This window comes from Chenopodium album, chromosome 12 (assembly GCF_948465745.1).
Source record: "Chenopodium album chromosome 12, dcCheAlbu1.1, whole genome shotgun sequence".
Lineage (NCBI taxonomy): Eukaryota > Viridiplantae > Streptophyta > Magnoliopsida > Caryophyllales > Amaranthaceae > Chenopodium > Chenopodium album.
This window is the reverse complement of record NC_137845.1, coordinates 7916787-7941769: the sequence shown is the minus strand read 5'-3', so window position 1 is coordinate 7941769 and position 24983 is coordinate 7916787. Positions and strand designations below refer to the sequence as shown.

The 24983-nt window shown below is 35.8% G+C and overlaps 3 protein-coding genes across 3 annotated transcripts; 2 read left to right on the top strand and 1 right to left on the bottom strand.

Moving 5' to 3' along the window:
- Window positions 1-87: 87 nt before the first annotated feature.
- LOC145570770 (uncharacterized) lies at window positions 88-3696 on the bottom strand. The gene is made up of 3 exons (XM_081629911.1): window positions 2370-3696; window positions 1775-2292; window positions 88-1692 (listed from the first exon to the last, which is right to left on the bottom strand). Exons 1-3 carry the CDS (start codon window positions 3694-3696, stop codon window positions 88-90), a joined length of 3450 nt encoding a protein of 1149 aa, XP_081486037.1.
- An 838-nt stretch (window positions 3697-4534) lies between these two features.
- LOC145571858 (uncharacterized) lies at window positions 4535-6575 on the top strand. Its single transcript, XM_081630893.1, has 4 exons — window positions 4535-4588; window positions 5339-5602; window positions 5733-5883; window positions 6017-6575. Exons 1-4 carry the CDS (start codon window positions 4535-4537, stop codon window positions 6538-6540), a joined length of 993 nt encoding a protein of 330 aa, XP_081487019.1. The 3' UTR covers window positions 6541-6575.
- Window positions 6576-11034: 4459 nt separating this feature from the next.
- LOC145571857 (pyrophosphate-energized membrane proton pump 3-like) lies at window positions 11035-23619 on the top strand. Its single transcript, XM_081630892.1, has 15 exons — window positions 11035-11239; window positions 12405-12797; window positions 14734-14937; window positions 15864-16015; window positions 16409-16556; window positions 16640-16772; window positions 18650-18822; window positions 19628-19748; window positions 19993-20174; window positions 20426-20863; window positions 20945-21109; window positions 21198-21353; window positions 21433-21544; window positions 21699-21918; window positions 23168-23619. The coding sequence occupies exons 2-15, from the start codon at window positions 12705-12707 to the stop codon at window positions 23265-23267; spliced, it is 2397 nt and encodes a 798-aa protein (XP_081487018.1). The 5' UTR covers window positions 11035-11239; window positions 12405-12704; the 3' UTR covers window positions 23268-23619.
- Window positions 23620-24983: the final 1364 nt, after the last annotated feature.

Here is a 24983-nt window from a genome sequence, read left to right as displayed (position 1 = left end):
CTTTTAGTACATAGTTATTGATAATGTCTAAATTTGTTGCGCCAAAAATTCACTAGTTTTTTTTGAGAAAAATCGGGAATATTATTATTAAGTAACATCAAGTTCCGCTAAAGTCAAGAGACTTTGCGGGAATGGACCAAAACAAACAAATTCATCATAGTTCCTAGTGTCCCACCTAGCCACACAGTGGGCTACCGTATTTCCCGACCTCTTTACATGAGAAATAGAAAAACAATCAAAGAACAAAGACAAAGCTAAAATATCATCTATCATAAGGAAGAAAGGTGAGCATCCTTTTGATTTCTGCTTGACCTTCGAGACCACGCTTAGAGCATCACTCTCCACTTGAACCCTTTCATACCCCATTCTTCTAGCAAAATTCAAACCAAAAACCACTGCAGCAGCTTCGGCCAACTCCACCGACCACCCATCACCACCCTTTCTCACTGCAGCCGTAAGAATACACCCCCTATCATCTCTAGCTACCACCCCAATCTGAGATACATTATCAACATAAGCATCACAATTAATCTTGACAACACCTTGGGGAGGTTTGCACCAATACACAGCAGCAGCAGGAGCAGCGTGGGCTACATGAGGGTGGACTTTTACAGCATAAGAATTATACTCACAGACTAGCTTTGACATACCTGTCGCAACAGCAATCGGATCAAAAGCCTCAGTGTCAAAGATAGCCTTGTTTCTACACGTCCACGCAGCCCAGCAGAGGGTTGCAATGCTCTTAAAGTCCTCCTTCAAGATTTGGTCTTTCAGCCATAGAAGCCTTGTGGAGAAGCTATCAGTAGGGGCTTGACTAAGGATGTCACGAAACTTGCTTACGGCCCAAATGTCTTGGGCAGCAGAGCAATGAAACAGAGTATGAATGATGGATTCCTCTCCATTACCACAGATGCTACAAGTGCTGTCATCTAGAATGTGGCGATATGTTAGTCTTTCACGCACCGCAAGAAACCCTTTACTCGCCCTCCACATAAAATGCCTCAATTTCGGGGGAGCATCCAAATTCCAGATTAGCTTCCACACCACATCCCAAGAGCTATCGACCTCCAACAAACCACCAGATTTTCCGAACCAATAACCGGAGCGAACACTGTATTCACCATCTTTACTCGGCCACCAGAACATAGTGTCTCTTGGGCACCTATTCGACAGAGGAATAGACAGGACTGCGGCACGTTCTGAGGCAATAAAAGTAGCGTTCACCATCTCAACATCCCACGAATTGCAACCATGGTCAATTAAATCAATAACCCTCAAATTCAAGTCACTATCCACAGATGGAGTCGGGACCAAAACAGACGTGTTACCAGGAAGCCAAGCATCACTCCACACATTAATAGCACTACCATTCCCAACTCTCCATTTCAACCCATCAAGAAGCAAAGATCTTGCTCCCCACATACTCCTCCAAGCATAGCTAGGGTCAAAGCCCACACATGATTCCAAGACATCACAATTTTTGAAATATTTAGCCTTGAGAATCTTATGTAGAAGAGAATCAGAGTTGTGGTGGAGACGCCAAAATTGCTTAGCAAGAAGCAAGAAGCGCTTGATTGAAATATCGTAGATCACGAAAACCCAAACCGCCCTTGCCCTTTGGTTGACACAACAAATCCCACCGTTGCCAGTGCATTTTCCTTCCAGAATCCGTAGTCCCCCACCAAAACCTTGCTAGAAGAGAGTGAAAATCATCAATTAAAGTATCCGGGATTTTAAAAATACTCATCATATACGTCGGAATTGCTTGAGCTACAGCTTTAATGAGTATTTCCTTCCTCGGCCTTGAGAGTAATTTTTCCTTCCACCCTTGGAGCTTCTTCCACAAGCGTTCTTTTAGCCCTGCAAAAATCACTTTCTTTGATCTACCAATAATTGTAGGGAGACCCAAATATTTTTCATGTTTTTCGACCTCCTGAACACCAAGAATTTCGATAATTTCTTCCCTCCGAACATTATTAACATTTTTGCTAAAGGATACATCAGTTTTGCTAAGATTGACTTTCTGACCGGATGCCCTCTCATACTTGCTGATAATGTCAGCTATAACGGAGCATTCTTGCACATTTGCTCTAGCAAAAAGTATACTGTCATCGGCAAAAAATAGATGAGAAACTCTAGGGGCTCCCCTACAAATCCTGGCACCATGAATGAGGTTGTTTGTTGCTGCCTTATTCAACAATGTAGAAAACGCATCAGCACAAAGCAGAAACAAGTATGGAGAAATAGGATCACCCTGTCTCAACCCTCTAGTTGGAATAACGGAGCTGAAATCTTCCCATTAATTTTAAAAGAAAAATTAACGCTTTCAAGACACGCCATAATACACCCTATCCAAGCACTGGAAAAACCCATCCTCTCCATTACCAACTCCAAAAAAATCCACTCAACTCGGTCATATGCCTTACTCATGTCCAGTTTCAAGGCAATATTCCCCTCCTTTCCCCCAACACCCCTTTTCATGTTATGGAAAATCTCGAAAGCAACAATGGCATTATCCGTGATAAGACGCTTGGGAACAAAAGCACTCTGATTTTGGGTCACCACCTCACCTAGAAACCCCTTCAGTTTATTGGCCAATACTTTCGACACAATTTTATAGATCACATTGCAACAGCTAATTGGCCTAAACTCAGAAATCACCTTCGGCTCCTTACATTTCGGGATAAGAACCACACAAGTATTATTAATATCTTTTAAATCCGCCTCCCCATTCCACCATTTTTTCACAAAAGAAATAATATCATTCCCAACAATATGCCAAAATTTCTGAAAAAATAAAGCATGAATACCATCGGGTCCGGGTGCTTTGTTGGGGTGCATTTGAAAAAGAGCCGCTTTAATTTCATCACCCGTGGGTTCCCTATCCAGATCCTCATTCATCACAGCCGACACTACTTCTTCTATGCCCTCCAAAGCTCCCTGAAAACCTGTGGGAGAGCTTGTAGCAAACAGATCCCTAAAGTATGCCTCAATCAGCCGCTCCAAATCCACTCTCTGATGAATCCAAACCCCATTCTGATCTTGCAATCCGTTGATTCGGTTGTTTGCTTTCCTTTGACTAGCCTTGTGGTGGAAGTACTTTGTATTTTTGTCCCCATCTCTGAGCTCATTTGCTCGGGCCCTTGCAAACCAAAAAGACTCCTCTTGCATGTATAGAGTATCAAGTTGCTCGGAAAGATTTTTGCAGAGCTCAAGAGTTGCACCGTCCATAACACCTTCTTTCAATTCCCGAAGCCTAGTCTCTATTACTTTGATCTTCTTTTTGACAGACCCAAAGGCCTTCTTAGCCCACGAACTCAACTCCTCCCCACACCTTGCGATCTTACGGTCAATATTAAATTCCAGGCTAGTGTTCCAGCTTTTATGCACTACATCCCCACAATCATCACTTGACAACCATAGAGGCTCGAACTTGTAGCTCTTCCCATTCATATCACGATCAATTTTTTCCCTCAAATACACCATAATTGGCGCATGATCCGAACTGTAGATAGGGAAATTTCGCACCTCATACTCCGAAAATAAAGACATCCACCCATCATTAGCAATAAACCGATCAAGACGCTCACGCATAAAAGTAGTCATAGAGTTACCCCTTTCCCATGTAAAAGTACACCCTTTGAAACCCAAGTCACGCATATGGCATTGGTCAATGGCATCTCTAAATGCATCCATACACCTCTCATTGTATTCTTATACGAAGTATTAATTTTAGCATTCTTATATTTATGGGGAATAAACGTGGTAGATTTTTCTCTTCAATTTCGAAATATATATATATATACACATATATATATATATATATATATATATATATATATATATATATATATATATATATATATATATATATATATATATATATATTAACAAACTATTTGAAACTTTAGAATTTATTACCCATTAATAACAACTGTTCTTTAGAATAATTAATCAAATCGTAAATTATGAAGGATCTTGCTAACGAACGTCCCTGGGATGTTGGATAAACATTTAAAATATTATCTAAAGTGGTATTAATTTGGAAAAGCATGACAAAATCACGCGTTGATCGATGTAATTAATATTAATTTTTAATTTAATCATTCTACTTTTAGCTAGCTTATTCAACACTCCGGAACGTTCTTTAGCTTTTGTCAATTATGAATTATAGCAATCTACTTGTAAATTCTAATAACAAACTTCTTAATATGAAAGAGGCAAAAATAAAGAAGAGTGGCTAGGTATTACAAGTAGGACTCTAGAATCAACACATGAACGATGAACGAGTGAGTAACACACTAACACGGCCAAGTTTCATCGGTTCAAACTTTAAGATCGTGGTCGTGGCAAAGCTAAACTCTACTAACGTGGCGGTGACATTCATCAGAAGAAGGACAGGTGTCCTTTTATTTAACCAGAATATTCAGTTGAACATATCAACTTTTATGGGACGACTATACTAGATTTCTAGTTAACCGTTTCATTTCTAAGTTTAGCAACATCTGAATTTGAAGCAACCGCATGCAAAAAAATGGGACAAGGTGAGGAAGTTAAGACTAGAAATGATCCTCAAGTTGAAATTCAGGTCTTCTATTCTATCTCTTGTCTCAACTTAATTCATCCATACGTTATTTTTGTTATGTATGTTATATATTTTTTTTTTCTCCATTAAATACTCGAGTGTAAGTAGACGTATACGTATGTGTCATATTCAAGTTTTGAGTAACATAATATTCTAAGTATTTGTTATAACCTACAGAGTATAATGTTTGTATTTGTTGATTGTCAATTTTTTCAGTATGTTAAGTGGACAAAACTGTGAGATGTTGTGAATAATGTAATTTTAATTTGTTTGGGTAAGAAGGTTTATACTAGAATTGAAGGGAATGTACGGAAAATTCTATTAATACGAGTTTAGTGAGATTCGAACTCTAACCTTATATCTATAAGTCGGGGAGTTGGCCTCCTATGTTCTATCTCATAGGGAGTATTGGTAATTCTAGGACAAATGCATGTTGGATTGATACTGCTTGGGTCTATCCTAGTATAATTGTCGCAGCAATGATGTTCATCATTAATATTCTTATAGAAGGGCTAATGCACCTTACCTGTTATTTATCTAACTTGAAGATGATTTATTTTTAAAAACATATAATTTGAACTTAAAACCAGAGTTCTTCCCCTACTACATTCACATTATTAGGAAAATATGATAAAACTGTAAGCTGAAATTGGTGCTATTGCATCCTCTAGAGTCTAAAATGCAGGATCTTTAGTGTTCCTACTTGGAATGTAAGAGTAGAATATGAAATTGAAATGTTATTTCGCGTTGCAGGAAAGAGGGGAGATATTTTTCTTCTACAGGCCCAAGGTAAACAGAGAAGAAGCTCATAGTGTTGATGATGTTCAAAGAATGTACATAGTTTTACGCCCGGAGTCTGGTGAAATGACAGTGGAGGAGAAGCAAGCCCCTGATTCTGGCAAAGAAGGTACCAAAGCAGGGCTTAATCCTAGTTCGAGTCATCATGAGGATGAAGGTGAAAATGACGATGAGAATCGTCGACTTGAAAAGCATCCTGAAGGCGGGCATGGAAAAAAGGTGATTAGTCATATTAGCTGCACCCATAGGCAACAAATGTTTTTATTCTGTTGTTATGTATGCTCTGTTATTTGGTATTATAAATTTGTGAAAACCTGGTATATGCTTCATATTCGACATGGTTATGCAGGAAATTAACATAGAGAAACAACCACTTCTTCGATTTATTGTTACTGGACGAAAGAGTCTTCCTGATCCTGGTAAGAAGAGCAGGCCTTTTTGGGGATTTGTTGAATTGGTCACCACAAAGATTGATGGTGTCAAGGATGCTCTTCGAGGAGGTATGTCAATCCTGTTTCTAATCTTGCTCCAACAATTCGGTTTCACATCTCCTATTTTCATCACAATGTTGTCGACAAGAGTAGGCTTTGGAATTCTTTTTTGATCTGATTTTTGACACATTGTGATATGCAGGAGAATATGATACTGCTACAAGGGGACATCGGCACAACCCCAATGCAAGAGCCCTAGGAGAAGGTGTATACCGCATTCTAAGGCACAAGTACTCTGAAAGAAAGATGCACACTCATTTGGTATACAAGCTAGAACTACCTCCTGAAGACAAGAAAAATGAACCTCAAGAAGAGCTCAACATAGAGCGAGAAGGCTCTTTTATCATCCAGATAAAGAGTCCAGAACAAGGTGGCGCGAGATCTGAATTCCAAGGGGTTGGAAACAAACGCAAGGCTGTGTTTCCAGCACACTTACAAGGGCAGTTTGGGGGTAAGCGCTATGTGCCAGCTGATCCTCCTGACTTTCTGAACTATGAAGGGTGTGAGTTCCTTCTTATATCAGCATCAGATAACATAGAGGAAGAACTGGGTTTGGAGCTTCACACCGAAACAGAAGTTCCAGACCCCAAGTGCTCAGATTTGGTCAAGACTTTTGGAGCAGATGTTACTCCGACCACTCCGCTTTTTGAAGGTGCTTGGTGTTGATGGTCTCAGACTATTCTCAGCCATCTTGGTGTTTCTCTCGCCCGTATCATAGACGTGTAGTTAAAAGAAGCAAACGAATGTAGAATAATTAGGATGTAATTGCGTCTTGTGTAAAGTGCATATGTATGATTGCAGCAGGATTATCAAGGAGAATTGGCAGGTTATGTGCTTTGTAGCTTGTACTACGTACTTATTATCGCCTTATTAGATCTATTTCAGACACAACACTCAACTAATTTCCTATATTCACACCTTTGAATGTTCATCACCAATTCACCAGTAAGTTTGAAGTTATGACCAAATCAAAATTCCAAGACTGTATGATCATAACAACATTCCAACAGCAATTCAAGCTTTATCGATTTTTCGAGCTTTTTGACTGTTCAACTGCAACTGAACTAATATAACAACAAAGATTATTCGAGCTTTTTGATTTTTCGAATGCAACTGAACTATTATAAAGTCAACCGAATAATTACAACACCAAAGTTCATCATTCTAGCAATTTCAACAGCAACAGAAAAATTATAGCACCAATTTCATCAATCTACCAATTTTCCCAACCTAAATTTAACCTAGTTCGTCTAAATCTAACCATTATCAACAAAATTCATCATCTTGCTCAGAAATTTGCCATTACTCTAAAACCTAACAATCGCAATCGCCAATATACAATTCAACGACTAACAAATTAACATCAAAACACGTTAAAAAAAACACAAAAATCAGCAACAAATAACAGAGTTTCACCAAAAAAACACTTCTAAAAACTCATCATAAATTTCTCAAAGTTTGAACAATCAATAGTTCAATACTCATAATAAGTAGGATTAATAACATCATAAAATCTCGATTAATCAAAATAAAAAGATTACATAATAAATTAGAAAGGAGAGAGAAGCTGAGAAAGAGTAGGCTTAGGCTCAGAGTTCATCCCAATATAGATAATAAGTGGAATTAATCCATAGTGAGTGACGACTTTAGCCTTCTTCAAGCTCCAATTAGTCCACTCTTGCAGACACTTCATGGTCTTGCAGGCTTCTTCCTCTGCTCGCGCTTTTCTTCCCTTTCCTTTTGGTATCGCCATTTTTTCTCTCTCCTCAAGATCTGATCACCGATTTCTTCTTTTTTTTCCTTAAACCCTAGAATTCGTCTAACCCCTTGATTTTTTTTTTTTTTTTTTAATTTTCTGTGGGGTATCTAAATCTGGATTTATCTGGACAATTTGGTGTTATGGCTTTTGGGCTTTACTCCTTTATTTAGGTCGATGATTTTGGGCCTTTTGGCCCACATTCAGCCAAAAAATAATTTAATAAAATAAAATAAAGAAAAGAAGAAAAAAAAAAAAAAAAAAAAAACTGTAGTAAGTTAATAACTGCTTCGTATTTGGATATGTTATTAAACCTTTCTCTCCTCCATTAAAGCAACCTTTTGGGGTAATTTTTTTTTTTTTTTTTCTATTTTGAATTGATAAAAATCGACTATCATTCTATCAATTGCACAATGTATGTTTGTTTGTTGTTAAAGTTATCAGTATGTTAGTATAGTCAATTCAGGTTTATTCTAAGGAGGATTAATTTGGTGGTTTAACATTTACTGAAGTTATTAATCAAATCTTACTCTATAATGATCGATTTCGTTGCTAGAATTTTTATTATGTGCAATTTACGTTGGTAGACTCACGAAAAAAATGTCATAGATGGGCCTAATGTGAGTTTGCATATAGAACCACACAAATGGGAGCCTCCACAAGCAAAGTTGTTAATGATATTGGTTCTGTGATCGGTAACATTGTTGCGACTCCTTTCAAATCAATCTTTGGTCGATCATGCCAGTAAGTTTTCTCTCATTTCTGGCATTTCCTTGTTATAATCTCTACCGTTTCCATGAGAATTGGATTATATAGTACCCGAAATTATTTTATTTTTGATAAATTTATGTTCTTGTAGTCGATACCATAGAGTTAAACTCGTACTCATGATTACATATAAATGGTTTTTTTGTCGTTCGTTGACGCACAGTGTTTGAATTAAAAATTGTGACACGGTTTGATTTTACAGGGATGTATGTGATGGAAAATGGGACGTTGTTTGTTTTGTTGAGCACATTTGCATAGCTGACTTGGTGAAATTTCTGCTGGCTTGTTGTCTCTTGTACATATGTAAGACCCTTTATACTCGACATTCTAGAGTGCCAATAATGAATATTTGAACATGGAATCAATAGTCGCATATACTTGTAATGCAATTTTTAATTTGTTGTTGATTGCAGGCCTAGTTTTCTTGTACCTGTTATATAAGTTGGGGTTATGTCAATGTATAGCAAAATCACTATGCAAAATGTGTTGGGCTGCTTGTGAAACTTCATGGTTGACATTAGACTACGTTTGTTGTTTATGTTGGCATAAGATCCGGTACACCAAACGAGTTTATCGTGGCAGACGTCGTCGTCTAAGGCGACAACTAAGTAGGGATGTTGAGTTGGGCTACATTAGTACATCGTCCACTTCAGATGGTGATGAGAGGGGGGATTTTAATAACTATGGTTCAAGTCTTGGTCGAAAGAGAAAGTCTTGTAGAGAACAAGTTAGAAGGAGAAGAACGAGCCGTTGTAATAGTGTTAGGTTGAAGAGAGGAGGGCAAGTGTCTGTTCGTATGAAAGGGGGCAAGTCACATAGGAGGAGGAGAAGAAGGGATCAACTCAATGAAGTTCAGATGTCAAGTTTGAGAAAGAGTAGAAGAAGTAACTCAATGAAGTTTAAAAAGCAAAGGACAAGATGATCCTTGGATTATTAATTATTTCCAAATGTTTTTGCAAAAACCTTGTAAATGTAGGGGAGAATCGTGTGATGTTGTTGTTGTCATTGTAATTTGTGAATATTAAGTATGTAACATGCAAGTATTTTTTACACTTCAATTATTAGGGATCCTACTTATTTGGAATGAGAATCGAACCTCTCTCATAGGGGTGGAATGAGGTCCTCACCACTAGGCCAACCTTGATTCTCAATTGACGTTACATTGTGCTAGTTGTAGGCTTATATGTGGCCTGTATATATAAATATGATCATGCAAGTATATTTTGTATACTTGTGTGTAAGTGAAGATTTAGACTGTATATCTATTTATACCTTAAAATGAGAACGCATGGCTCATAACCTCATATATGGCCTTATGAATTGAAATGTGCAGAACTTGGTTAAGAGTGCATAATTAGGAAATAATTTTGGCACAACTAATGTGTGTCAAATTAATTTTCCATGCCTGTTGGTATGATCGACGATATATATTTGGGGTAGGTTTTAGTTGTGAATCTAACATAAGCATTGATCCCAAATCTCAAATTTATACAGTTGACTTTATCCAACTAAACTGAATAGTATCCAATAAGAAAAATGTGTATGTTAAATTGTTAATTCTAGTTGAACCAAACATTTACACTTAAAATTAATTACCTTCTAACACCTATCTAGAATGACAATTAAACACAATAATTAAGAACTATTTTTTTTTTTTTTTAGGAACTGAGAACTAATCTCTACTACAATGTCAATAGTTAAATTTTGTTGAAACCTGTAATATACATTATGGCCCTTATAAGCCTTTGTATTCTATTAAAAAATTAATTTTTTTTTTTACTTACTATGCAAGGATTGATAACACATTATCAAATTTGGTCTTGTATGATTAAAATTGTTCAATCCATAAGTTCAACCTACCATGCATTTCATGTTTTAATGGTTATGTTAATTTTCATTCAACTTAGCTTTGTAACACTAAAACTTTTGTACAACTACATAGTTAGAGCATTTGCTTTTCACTGTGACATCCTTCTTGCAATTGAACAATAATTTTATTTTTCCTTCATATTTTAGGTGACAATCTCATGTTTACCAACTCTATTAAAGGTTCATAGGCAATCTTATGGAATATTAATCCCATTTCGAACATTCTTATTGATCTCAATAATTTTGATTGTTGGAGTAGTTTTCGACAAGTATATTGTGAAACAAATTGTGCTACTACTTAGAGTCCTAGATAGCTAATGTGGGTCATTATACCTTCTCATACATGGTGTTATGAACATTTTAGTTTATTTCCCATCCTTATGATGGATCATAAATTACCTCATTTATGAGAGAATATCCTTATACATTCTAATATTTGATTACTGGGTATCAAACAGATTAATTATCTACTACATTGCTTCATACTCCGTAATTTTTAACTGAGAAATTGTTATATATACACTCGAGTGCACTGTACCCTTATATTTATTTTGTTCTCATTTTGATTAGTGTATTATTTTCATTTAATCATCAAATGAAGAATGGTGTACAATACAGTACACCCGTATAACAAATTCTATCATAAACCATTAAATTAAGCAAAGTCAAATGTCAACACTATTTTAAGATGAGTATTACTCCGTACAATACGGCAAAACGGAATAAAAATAAAAAAGAAAGAGTAAAACAGCGAAAATTCTACGTTTTTTAGAGAGAAAAAGACAAATTCTACGCTCACAGACTTATCAGACACCAAAAATTCTCCCTTTTCTCACTCTCATTTTCTCTCTCCTCCTTTCTCTCTCCTTCAGGAGTTGCACAAGTGACCCACAGAGAAGCCATTGATAATAGCTGCTGAAAGCTTCAGCATTATCCTAAGATCTCATCTCACATTTCAATCTTCATCTTCTTGTAAGTTTTAATTTCATTTTTTTTTTTATCAATTCTGGATCTCTTTAGCATTTGACTGGTTTGATCATTGATCGATTCGCATTTATCAAATGTTTCAATTTTGATTTGTAATATTGTTTGATTTTGTTCGTTGATTTGATTGTTTGAGATGATTTTGATTCTTTTTGCGGAATTTTTGGCGCTATTATCTAATTTTTAGGGCTATGCTGTTGATTGAAATTGTTGTGTTATGAGGTTTGATTTTTTTTTTTTAAATTTTTTATTCTCATGTTAATTAGTGTTCGTAATGTGTTAAATTTGTGAAGTGTTGTTCGTTTTTCGGTTCGCAATGGATCCGAAAATAGTATGTGGTAAACGATTTTTGTAGAAATAATTCCATTAAAATGATTAATTATAATTGAAGGAAAGTTTTCCATGTAATTTTGGGGTAGAACATTTGATTTTTTTTTTTTTAGTGTGAATGACTATATATGAGCTATATAAGCTAATCAATTAACCTATACTAAAAGCGAACCTAAAGTGACACTTGTCACGATGTCATTAAAAAATTTCCCGCCCTTTTTTTTTTGCCAAATTTTAATGACTTTCATTATATATCCTATAATAATACTTATTTCCATTTTGACAACACATATAATCCAATCATACTCAATTAATTTTTTTATTATTATTTTAACATATATTTTACATACTAGAAATCTTTTAGTTACAAATATACTAACATAGATTATAATTAAGGTATTGAAATATATCATTATCTAAGATTATTATAATATTATCAATTTTTTTTCCTCCAACTTAAAATTTATTTTCATTAAAAATAGAAAAAATTACTTTGGTAGCATACTTTGTATAAATCTTATAAGTTATAAGAGTAGTTGGATTTGCACATTTGTCGAGACACAACTTTGACCATCAATACCTTTAATTAGACACTACTATTTTGTTACATATATTTTTTTTGATTAAAATATTGTTGAATTAACACCATTCTTTATTATTTTTGTTGTAAAGTTTAATTATGACCGTGCATGGCACGGGACTTAACCTAGTTTTTGTATATAAATTAAAATGTAGATTGTTTTTCCTAAGAGAAAGAGCAATGCTCATATTATTGTTAGTGTACTGGACTTATTAAATTTATTTGAGTGATTTATATGCACAGAGGTGTCGGTATACGAGAAAAAAAAAAAGAGTGGAATTCTTGTTTGAAGTTAGAATACCTGCTTGTAAGTGAGAAGAAGCTGGACCGGAGGATTTGCTAAGGTTTCGTAAGCAGGTTGTTTTGGAGATTTGTATCTGAGAGAGGTAAAGTCCTTTGTTATCAGACTCTCTGGGAGGCGCTCAGGGGTGTGATAAACAGCGTTTCAAGATACAGCGACCAAGTTCAGGGGGTGAGTTCCCCCAAAGTGGCGAGTTCAGTCCATTTCCTGTGGCCAGGAGGGTAAATTCTACTCATTCCATCATGATGGATGATATGGAGAGTGGTTCTATGGGGTCTTACCAAGATCGAGCCCGCACTTTCCCCGACATGCGATCCAAACCTTACACCCCTTTGGTAAGACTTTTTTTTCCCTAGCTTGGCAAGTTTGTTGGGCGGAGATGTTTTGATGTGTCAGTTTAGTTTGCTTGTTTGGTACTTATTGGGGGAAAAAAAAATCAGTTTTAGGGTTGACTAACCTTTTTATTATCTTTTGCTAAGAAAAGACAACAATTTCACGGTCATGAAAACACTGAGCCGATGTTTCTCAAATATTATACTGTGTTTTTGTGGGTTATCTGTTAATGGTTGTGAATTGTGATACTTTTTCTGGATGTTTATGGCATTACCTTTTGCTGGTTTTGGAAAAGTTGAGTTTATTTGAGTATGGAATGTTGAGGAAAGTGAGAACCAGTAGATTACAGGGTAGGGAGTCTAAGACTTACTGAGATTTGAGTTCTTGTAAATACATGTTTATGGCTTTTCAACTAGAGAGAAAGGACAGAAGGGAGAATAGAAAACTGCTTACATAGACTCATTATGTGAAACCACTATGATCGGAATGATAGTGAAATCTAAGATGAGAATGGCATTTGGGAAATATAGAGTACAATATTGTGCCTTAGGGCCTAGGCATGATTGTGCTTTTGGTTTTGATGTTAACATCATTGGCAGACCTTTGTTGGTCTGTCAAGGAGCAGCTGTAGCCTGTAGCACCATTTTTTTTGGGGACTTAGGCTTTGCTGTTGCTGTTTGGGTAATAATGCATTGAGACTTCATTACAACTTACAAGTATGTACTATTGTACGAGTAATTATTTTGGTTGTTCTCCATTTTAAAATTTCCTGTGAGTATGCTTTTGGCATTTGAATTTACCTGAGTGTACTTCAAGTCATTATCATTATCCTAACACTTTAAAGAGACTTCTGTCCAAGCCTCCAGGGATGGTCATACGTAACTAAAATAGTGACAGGTTTTTTCTAGTTGTATGGTTGATCCTTGATCCAATATATAATAATGCCTGCAATCTTACAGTAAATAAGTAACTTAATTAGTTTAATGAGCTATTTAATTTAAGTATATTGCATTCTAATCCAAAAGCCAAAGAATAGTAGACGGACAATATTATTGTATTCCTAGCACAGATATATAAAGCTTTGCATGACCTATAAGTGTCAAGTACTATCTTGCATGTACATGTTTATGAAATTTATTGTTTGATTTTTTGCTGTGGATAATTGATTATTATAAAGATGTGCAGGCGAGACTTAATCACCCTTTACTGGTATTATTAGGGATATAACGAGGAACTTTTAATGAAAGCAAATGTAATTATTCCATATCATATGTATTTGCATAGTCGCGTATGAGTAAGTAGATGACTACAAGACCATAATATAACACATTGTACGGATGGGGATGTATTACATGTATAATATTTTTTTTTCCTAGTATTTAAAAAACACTTCTTAGTTGTAAACATAATTGGCTTTAGCAGAAAATGAGCTTGTACTAAAGCAAGATCAATGTGTACAAGGTTGTTAGCAGTGCTTATCCCCACTGTTGAATCATTTTTTTGAAAGACAAGCAAAGGCTACTAGTTTTGAGCTTGATGCAAGGGATAAATACTTTTCACTTTTCAGAGTGCATTGTGAAATATTGACGGTGAACAGAAAGATACAATCATACAAGCTTCCGGTGTTACGTTATACCTCTCTTTAAAAAAATTGCAAACTGTGAAATAAACTAAATAGGCTAATAGGGATAGGTTAATCTAATTTAAAGGTTTGGACAGTGGAAAACCAGAAACAATCTGGGTGGATGACTGGATGGAGTTTTGCAGCGTAGAATGTTCACAGGAACTTGATAGCCTAACTTCCAGTGATTGTTTATCATATATTACTGTGTGTCAGTGTCCCTGTTCTCTTGTGAATTTATGTACTACCCTTGATGCCTTATTTAAGTGAATATTCAGTATTCAATTTACGGACAGTGTAAATATCTACTTTTGCAGGTTCTCCAACTCATTATGGGGTTAAACACTCGCGTTCTTTATATTCTTATGCTTCTGACCTTCGGAGTTATCTTCTATATTGGAGCTAGCACTTCTCCAATTATTGTTTTTGTATTTTCCATCTGCATCATCAGCTTCATTGTGGCAACATATCTCACAAAGTGGGTTCTGGCAAAGGATGAGGGACCCCCTGAGATGGTCCAGGTACATTCATAGTATATTGTTAATATCTCTCACATGTATTCATTTTGTACACTTCCAGTGCATTTGATGTTTATCCTGTCTCATTGTACAGATTGTTGGTATGGTAATTTCTGTTAATGTCATTTTTAGTCATTAATGAGTTACTCTCAATTTTTAAAAAGATTACACCAGGGTTTTTCTAATTCCTTCTGCTTGATTGTGTAATACCAAAGGCTTATACTTCCTCCTTTTATTTCCTTTTTTTTATTTTTTTATTTATTTTTTTTTTTTTTTTTTTTTTATAAATCAAACCTTTTGGTAAGGGCATCAGATTTAAGAAAAAGAGAAGGCAGGGAAAGCCAATATTGCCCATGTGATACAAACACATGAGGGTGGGGTAACAATGGTTGTTTTCAAATATTTGCAAGGGTAGTTAGGGTTGGGTAACAATGGTTGTTTTCAAATATTGCAAGGTTAGTTAGGGTAATTGGTGTGTGTACACAAACAAAAAGTGAATATAGCATGTCATACATGGAAATGGCACAACTAATATACGACTTCTCAAAAAGGCAAATGGTGCAATTAAAAAATTTAGGAATATGAATTCAATGACATCAGTAAATATCTGAACTGTTGGGTGGGGGAAATGGGGGCACCAATGACTGCAATTTTGTGACTAGAGCATTGAAGCCAAGATTTTTTCTTCAAATTATGTTTTGTGGTTAACTTGGGAAGCAGAAAAGAATAAACTAGATAAGTTGACTGTGTAAGGACTCCATTGGCTAATCTATTACTTTTTCGTTGCTTTGAACGTGAGTCTGAGAGGAAGTGCCCTAATTTTGTGAAAGTTGCGTAGTATTTCATAGTGTTCAGTTCTCCACTGCTTGATCACAGTGATATAAAGATTATTTGACTGCCTCTTAATATGATATTTTGTCTCTTGTTAGATATCATATGCTATACGTGATGGAGCAGAAGGCTTTTTTAGGACCCAGTATGGGACCATCTCCAAAATGGCTGTACTGCTCGCCCTAGTAATTCTCAGTATATATTTGTTGCGGGATAGAACTCCACAGCAAGAAGCTGCTGGCATTGGGAGGTATTATCTAATTTCTTTTTGGTATTACGGTGCTTGTTTGGCTGACAAAAGAAAACTCGGAAATTGAAACTTCATAGGAAGTGGAAGAAAATGGTGTTGTTTGGTTGGCAAGAACATGGGAATTTGAACTTCCTATGAAGCCCTTCCCACGAATTGGAGAAATTTGCTTACTTGGGTTCCCTAGGTAAGTGGAAATGCTTGTGGGAAGTTAAAATTTCCTATGATCAACCAAACAAAACTATGCATTTCCTAGGAAATGCTATTACAAGTGAATAAAACTTTCTAGGAATAACTATGTCCTGTATTCAACCAAACAAGCACTAAAAATAAAGACTTTAAGCCTTTGGTTTGTGCTTAATCATTTGATCATTTTCTTTCTGTGTTCTGGTGCAGGGTCTCATCTGCTTTTATTACTGTTATTTCTTTTTTGCTGGGAGCTTTGTGCTCAGGTGTAGCTGGATATGTTGGGATGTGGGTGTCTGTTCGTGCAAATGTCCGCGTTTCAAGTGCAGCGAGGCGGTCAGCCAGAGAAGCCTTACAGGTTGGTGGTGGTGTGTAACTTTTTTTATCCTATAGTATATCTATATATGCATGTAATATAATGAAATGGGACAATACTTCCAGATAGCTGTTCGTGCTGGTGGTTTCTCAGCCATTATTGTTGTAGGCATGGCTGTACTTGGCGTTGCCATTCTCTATGCTGCTTTCTATGTATGGTTGGGGGTGGATTCACATGGTTCTATGAAAGTCACAGATCGTAAGTGATCTTATTTCTTTTTCTTTCATATTTTCTTGTATTTATCTTCGTATGTTTGAGCATGAATGATGTGTTGTTAGACCACTGAAAAGCTGTTGACTACTTGCTTCATTTAGACCACTTCTTTTAGGATAAACGGAGCAAAGGTCTTCTTGACTATAACAGCTGGTTTAATTTTTTTTATTGTTAGTGTGATGTGGTATCTTTATAATTGGTGCAAGATATATAGATGTATCAGTCCCTAGCCCAAAGTTTTATGAGAGCTCTACATCATCCACTAATTATGCTTCTATTATACAAATTGTTTGAGCTGAATACTTGAACATGATGCCATGATGGGTGTTTGCTTAATTTAATGGATATAGAACTTATATACTGGTATTCTTTCACTATTGAACAACAGATGTAATCATCTGCTGTTCCTTCTCATATCAGAGGTGAGAAGTCTTTGGGTATGGGGTCTTTTTGTTTTTTGACAAAAAAAAAAAAAAAAAAAAAAGGGTTTACACTAGCTGTCTCTTGACTTTGCAGAACATGCCTATTGCTATGCTATTTGCTACTAATTTTAGGCTTTAGCTTACCATGATTAGATCATTATTAAAGCCTTAACCCTATAGGCAGGACAATGGAGTTGCTATATATTCATCTCATTCTCATAAACTGGATGACACCCTATGGCTACAACGCTCAGCATTTCCAATGTTGGTAGCTACATGTCACCTTAAATTCACGTTACCTATGACGACCATGAAAATTTAAAATAAATACCGGATCTTCCATTGCAAACTTCACTATGTTTGGCTGTGGAAGAAAATTGGAGAAGAACAAATCCTTTGATTAATCTCAAACGTATGACATAAATTTTGTTTCCTTTACTTTTTAAGCCCTACATTGTCTCTGGATAATCATTTCTGAAATCTGAATACTTGAGAAGCTGTCTCACACTCTCACTAAAAAAATTCTTCCAAATCTGGACCTGGTAGGGAAACTTGGGAATATTGTTCTCACTATAGCAATGCTACTATGCTAAGATTAATATGTTGAATGCTCATCCAATCGAATTTCCAGTAGTTGTACTGATTTGCACTATTTACATGCAATCTTAATCATCTCTCTTTGCACTTTTCACCTTTGATGGTTTCTTCATACTACCTCCGTCTCATAACGTTCTTAGCTTTATTTTATTTTGGCACTATTCACAAAGTTCACTTTGACCATTATTTGTAATACTTCCTTTGTCTTTTTATAAGTGCAACGTGTAGGGATGTACAATATTATTGGAGAGAAGAGAGATAGAGAGAGTTAAGGAAGTGGTCCCATGTGATTAGGAGAGAGATAGAGAGAACTCATTCCACAAGTAGTGATGTTGCAGTTATTATGCAACTCCCAAAAACAGGAAACGTTGCACTTGTTATATATCAAAGGAAGTATGTACGTAAGGAAATATATACTCATGTGGGATCTTGTTAGATTCATCTCAACATGTATATTTGAATTATCAACTTATTTTAAAAATTACAAATACACAATAAGAGATATACATGTTCAAATTTTCTCATTGGAAAATGTGAAATGTTAAGAACAAATTGCCTCTGCTTGAAGGATGGAAAGTGAGACATAAATGTAATCTTGTGCTGAATTGTTGAATGTCCACACCAGTCACTTAGGTACTAGTTCATTTTTGGGTTTGGTAGTTAATGCTGTTTGACAATTGGGTATGTGATCATGTATTGTTCATCCATGTTCCTTGCTTTTTTCACAGAAGATATGCTTTTCCTTGTCACTATAGGTTATATTTCATCTTCTGTGTAATTGATTCCTGTATATTGTGCTAAAGTTGGCATGAGGATTGATCCTCCGTAATTTCATTATGCCAGTGCCTCTTCTACTTGTTGGTTACGGCTTTGGAGCTTCGTTTGTTGCTCTCTTTGCACAATTGGGCGGTGGTATATACACGAAAGCAGCTGATGTTGGAGCTGACCTTGTTGGAAAAGTTGAGCAGGGAATACCTGAAGACGATCCTCGTAATCCTGCTGTCATTGCTGATCTGGTAATTTATTTTTAGAAGTTTAGATTATAGTTTTTTAGTTTCTCATATACTTCCTCCGTACTTTTTTAGTTGCAATTCTATAAGGGAGTTGTGAAATAATTGCAACATTACTTTATTTCCAATGAATCTCCCTTTCTCTCTCTTCATTAGACGGGTCCTCTTTTTTAATCTCTCTCCTCGCTTTACAAATTGTGTATCTTCTAAAGTTGCAGGTCTTGTGATTAAATACTTAGTGAATTATTGATGACTGACTATGAAATTTGTACTTGGCCAGTTGTCCTGCTAATGTGAGATAATTTAAGTAAACCAATTATTAATTTATGAATTTTGTAGACATGCTAAACTTTTTTGATGGGACTATGGGAGTGATGTCTAACCTATGTACTCCCCTCTCTTTGTTTATCTTCTCATTATTGTGCCTGTTGTGCTTATCTATGCATTAGTGAATATAATATCAAAAGAGAAAGATTAAATCTTTTGACAAGTACATGAGTCTGGAGAACCAAAGACCTTCCAGTGTCCAATGAAAAAAGAAGAGCATAATCAACATCGATGTAATTAAAATCTATCAGTATGCCAGGAAAGTGGAATTGCTCCAGCTTTATGTTTCCAAAGGAGTATCCCTCTTTTTCATCTATTTTCTTTACTATGATTTTTCTGTTTGGGGTTTTTGTCAAGCTTATTGTTGTCAGCTCGTGGACTTTGTTGCTATTGGATTTTTTTGCAGTCGCTTTATTGTTAAACATATTGAGGCTCCTTGGTTAGGGCAACTTTAAAGATGAAACTATTGAGATGTCATTTGCAGGTTGGAGACAATGTCGGCGATTGTGCTGCTCGTGGTGCAGATCTATTCGAAAGTATAGCTGCTGAGATCATAAGTGCCATGATATTGGGTGGAACAATGGCACAGCGTTGTAAAATTGAAGGTAAGTGTACCTGTAGGTTGCGTCATACATATATTCATAGCTGTATTTTATATTTTATATTATTTTCCATTTGAAATCAAACTTTCACCACTTTCTCTCTCATTTCAGAGCTACTTTTAGGCTATTAGGCTACTTTTGGAGCTTCTTAATGACAAAATTGCCTCATTAAGTTCTTTTTTAGTTTTTTATATTTGCAGTTTCTTGCATCTTATAGACTGACTAGCTGCCCATTTTCTGGTGACAGATCCAACTGGCTTTATCTTGTTCCCTTTGGTGGTTCATTCCTTTGACCTTGTTGTATCTACTGTGGGTATCTTTTCAATAAGAGGCACACGAGAGGCTGGCTTAGCTGCAGAAGATCCAATGAGAATACTTGAGAAAGGATATTCTGTTACAATAGTATTAGCGGTTTTGACCTTTGGTGCGGTAAGATCAATCTTCAATTTCTCCACCAATCCATCCATTTACTCCAGCATTGTATTTTGTTTTTTTGGGCATAGTTGTCAATTGAGCTTTAGCTACTTACTTCCCTTAAGGAAAAGAGGGGGAGGGGGGGGGGGGGGGGGGGGGAGGGAAAGGAAAGAAAGGTGCTTATTGGTTTTGATAATTCTGTTCCCCAAACAATAATTTACTGTTCTTTTTTTGAACTCTCTTTGTATGCCTTTGTTTATCTGCAGTCAACGCGCTGGTTGCTATACACAGAGCAGGCACCTTCAGCTTGGTTAAATTTTGCATTGTGTGGGCTGGTCGGAATCATAACAGCATATGTATTTGTATGGATCACCAAGTACTACACTGATTATAAGTATGAGCCAGTACGTACATTGGCTCTTGCAAGCTCATCAGGCCATGGGACTAATATAATTGCTGGTGTCAGTTTGGGACTGGAGTCAACTGCACTCCCTGTTCTTGTTATCAGTGTAGCTATTATTTCTTCTTTCTGGTTGGGTCATACTTCTGGATTGATGGATGAAGCTGGAAACCCTACCGGTGGATTGTTTGGAACAGCTGTGGCTACAATGGGTATGCTCAGTACAGCAGCTTATGTCCTGACCATGGATATGTTTGGGCCAATAGCTGACAATGCTGGTGGAATTGTGGAGATGAGCCAACAGGTATCAATGTATTTTTGAGTCTAGATGATTTTATATGCAGTATCAGCTCATGCTAACTGATTATCATATGCTTCTCTCTAGCCTGAAAGTGTTCGAGAAATTACTGATGTCCTTGACGCAGTTGGCAACACCACCAAAGCTACCACTAAAGGTTTTGCTATTGGATCTGCTGCACTTGCATCTTTTCTTCTTTTCAGTGCTTACATGGATGAGGTGGCTTCTTTTGCTCATGTACCGTTTAAAGAGGTTGGTATTAACTTGCACCTTGGCTTGTTTGCTTATGTACTTGTAGTGTTTTGATCTTCCTAAATTTATAATTTTTTCTATGTTTCAGGTTGATATTGCAGTCCCTGAAATTTTTGTTGGTGGCTTGCTAGGCTCTATGCTTATTTTTCTCTTCAGTGCTTGGGCATGTTCAGCAGTTGGTCGTACTGCTCAGGAGGTGGTAAATGAAGTCAGAAGACAATTTATTGAAAGGCCTGGAATCATGGTAAGTATTTATCTCATCATGTTTGTAGTCTGATTGGTGATGTGTCTGGTACCAGTTAATGATTGTCGTTCAACTGCAGGATTACCAAGAAAAGCCTGATTATGGTCGATGTGTGGCAATTGTAGCGTCAGCCTCATTGAAGGAAATGATCAAACCTGGTGCTTTGGCTATTATATCACCAATAGTGGTTGGTAAGTTTTTTGTTCTTGTGTTCTGGTATTATTTGCCTACAGAAGAAACTCTTATGTTATAGATTATTATATTTCTCTCTAGAAAGCTTTGAATATTAGATACTTAATTTGCCAGTTTGCCTGATCATTATTGACATAAGTTTGTTTGTTACAGGTGTTGTTTTTCGGATACTAGGACATTATGTTGGACACCCATTACTTGGTGCTAAGGTTGTGGCTGCGATGTTGATGTTTGCCACAGTTTCTGGCATCCTTATGGCTCTTTTCTTGAATACTGCTGGTGGTGCCTGGGATAATGCAAAGAAGTATATAGAGACTGGGGCTCTTGGAGGCAAAGGAAGTGACTGTCACAAAGCAGCCATTACTGGAGATACGTAAGTTAAAATAATAAATTTTTAATCTCCTTTACAAAGATATCTAAGCTTTTGCAGTTATTTTTTTACTGATAAATGAGATTTGCTGGTTGGTGTGTTCTGTTCTGTCATTACCCTGTCCCTGTACATGGCATGCTTATGCTTGCATGGACTTTTCATCAATTGTAGGTTTAATCAACCTTGTATTCTTAAGATGCTTTCAGTGATCATTATTCTGTGGTTATCAGTTTATATGAATGCACACCATATAAGCCTGCTTAGTATAGCCAGAACAACCTAAATGGGACAGTTATGTTGAATTGTAACAACCTAGTGATGTATTGTATGTTTATTGGAGTGGATAGTGAGAAGTATAAACTTCAACTTGCTGTTTATTGAGGATCAGCCAAAGAAAAAGAATGCAAGTTAATGTGTATTAATCTTCAATCTTAATCCTTGTGCGATGGATCAAGTCAGTGTGTTGATCACAACTTTATTACTCCTGCTTTCTGTGATCAATTAAACTTCAATGAATCAATACATTATGTTGTCCACAATTCTCGTCAAATGACAATTTAGTAGTCTTAGATGAAATACACTCGGTAAATCACTGCCTAGCCACAGCCCTTGGCATGATGGCCTGCACCCTCAAAGTGAGGTCATGACCGCAAAGGTTGGTAGACGGGTAGTAGTGTTGCTGTGTTGGTGGAGGTGGCTGTGGAAGTGGGTATGGGGACAGATGTGGACAATGGATCTAAGTTGTTGGTATTAGAGGAGTACTGGCAGCAGTTAAATTGATGCTGGGTGGTGGTCAAGATGGTGGCGGTGTTAACAAAAAATATAAGTGATATTGAGTTGTGGAGTTATGGCTATGGGAAGGTACCTGTTACTTCTTCACTCAAGAGCAACCATTTCGAGTGAAAATATGTCGCTAGCCACTGTAGTTGCTGGCTGTAGGGGTGAGCTCAATTGAAGTGCTAGCTTTTGAGAAAAAGGAAGTGCTAGCTTTTGTTTCAGCTTCATTATATTTTTTTTGATCGTTGTTCCTGATATTGGTATTGGCTGTGCATCTGTTTATATGAGGAATAAGACTAAAGTTTACAGGCTATAAGTCTATAAAGACTCATGATCAATATCCTGTAGCAGGACTGACTAAGGCCAAACATTTGTCTTGATTGCTCAATATGTTTTTAGATTATCTATATATGCTCGAATTTTAGATTATCTATATATGAACTCACGGAAGTTTAAATTTTGATTTTAATTGCAGTGTCGGAGACCCTTTTAAAGACACGGCTGGGCCTTCAATTCATGTTCTGATAAAAATGCTTGCGACAATTACTCTGGTCATGGCACCTGTATTCCTGTAACTTTGTTGATACGAAAGTGCAGATTTAACTGACCAGCACCCCTTTCTCGTCCCCCATCGATGTGGATAAGAGGGTGCCCAAATGATTTGTGGAGTTAGTCACAGAGGAATTCTTTTTGTTTTTCCAAATTTTGAATAAATCTCTCTCTAGGCAGAATCTCGAATATCCTCTTGTATTGGTACTTTTCTGTATATGACTATAAATATTAACAGTTAGCCTGAGGACAATGGTGAAAGATTTAAATGGAGAGGTTTGTTACCCCAAAAGAAATTTGTCCACAAACCTTGTTTTCGAGCTGCACTTGAATATTAGCAATAGCAAAGGGTTTAGTATATAACGGAGTATTCATTTACTAATTAGCACATTTAAAAATGTCTGGGAGTCGAATGGAATACCTAAACTGGGGTATATGGGAGATTTTTTTTTTTTTTTTTATTTTTTTTTTTATTTTTTTTTTGGAATGTGAATTTGATTGCATTTTTTCGTCAAATTTAAAAGTTCTGATGATTAATATCTATTAATTATTAAATACTTGTGTGACAAAGACATGTAAGATCATGTTGGATTCATTTTCATGTAATAGTCGTAGTGTTTTATTATTTACTTTTCAATATTTTAACATAATTCGTATATGGAAATGGAGTAATGATTTAAGGTGCATCTTGTAATGGAATAGTAAGCTCATTCCAATCTAAGTTACCCTTTCCGTCCCAGAATATTTGACTTAGGTCTTGTTTAGTTCACCTTATTTTTACTTATTTTAGAAAAAATAAGTTCAGATTAGATCAGATCAGAATAAATAAGTTCATATTAGATCATTGTTTTATGTGCAGTTTTTTACCGCTAAATATCTTTAATTTCGTGATGAAAAAAAATTATGAAAATTACATATTAATAAAATACACATTATTACGAATCTAACAAGATCCCACTTGATATATTTTTTGTTCATAGATTATCGTACACTGGTCAAAGTTTGGTCAAATCAGACAATCAGATTAGATTAGACCAGATCATATCAGATCAGATAAGATCAGACCAGATCAGATAAGATCAGACCAGATCAGATAAATTCAGATAAGGAAATTTTAAGGCGAACTAAACAAGGCCCTAGTCAACATTATACACATGTCACTACACTAGTTTGATTTTATTTTTATATAATTAAATATTAATGAAAATTATTTTTAAAATTATATTATGAAACTGTATATTAATACCTGTCTAACAACATATTTTGTGATAAATATGTTTGTATTATGTTAGTAAAAAATTATGGTAGTGAAAAAAGTCCAACGTCTCAGATATTTGGGACGGATGGAGTATAAAGATACATGAATAGTGAAAAAAGTCCAACGTCTCAGATATTTGGGACGGATGGAGTATAAAGATAGATGGAGTTTTATAGTAGTCCATATTATATCAATAAAAAAAACTCTAAGATTTTCCTTTTATTTCCAAGTGTCTAACTTGCAAAATAATATACAAAAAAAAGGCCCAAAAAAAAGAGAAGAAGAAGAAGAAGAAACGAGGAATTAAAATAGAAACTAAGAAGATCATTTTGAAAAATACAAATGAAAAAAAGAGAAAAAAGAAAAATAAAAACATTTTTAGGGTTTGTCGATTAGTATTGGATTTATGTGTTGAGAGGCACAACGTTTTATAAATGACAGGTTTTTTTATTATAATTATTCTTTAGGTAATATTTCGAAAAAG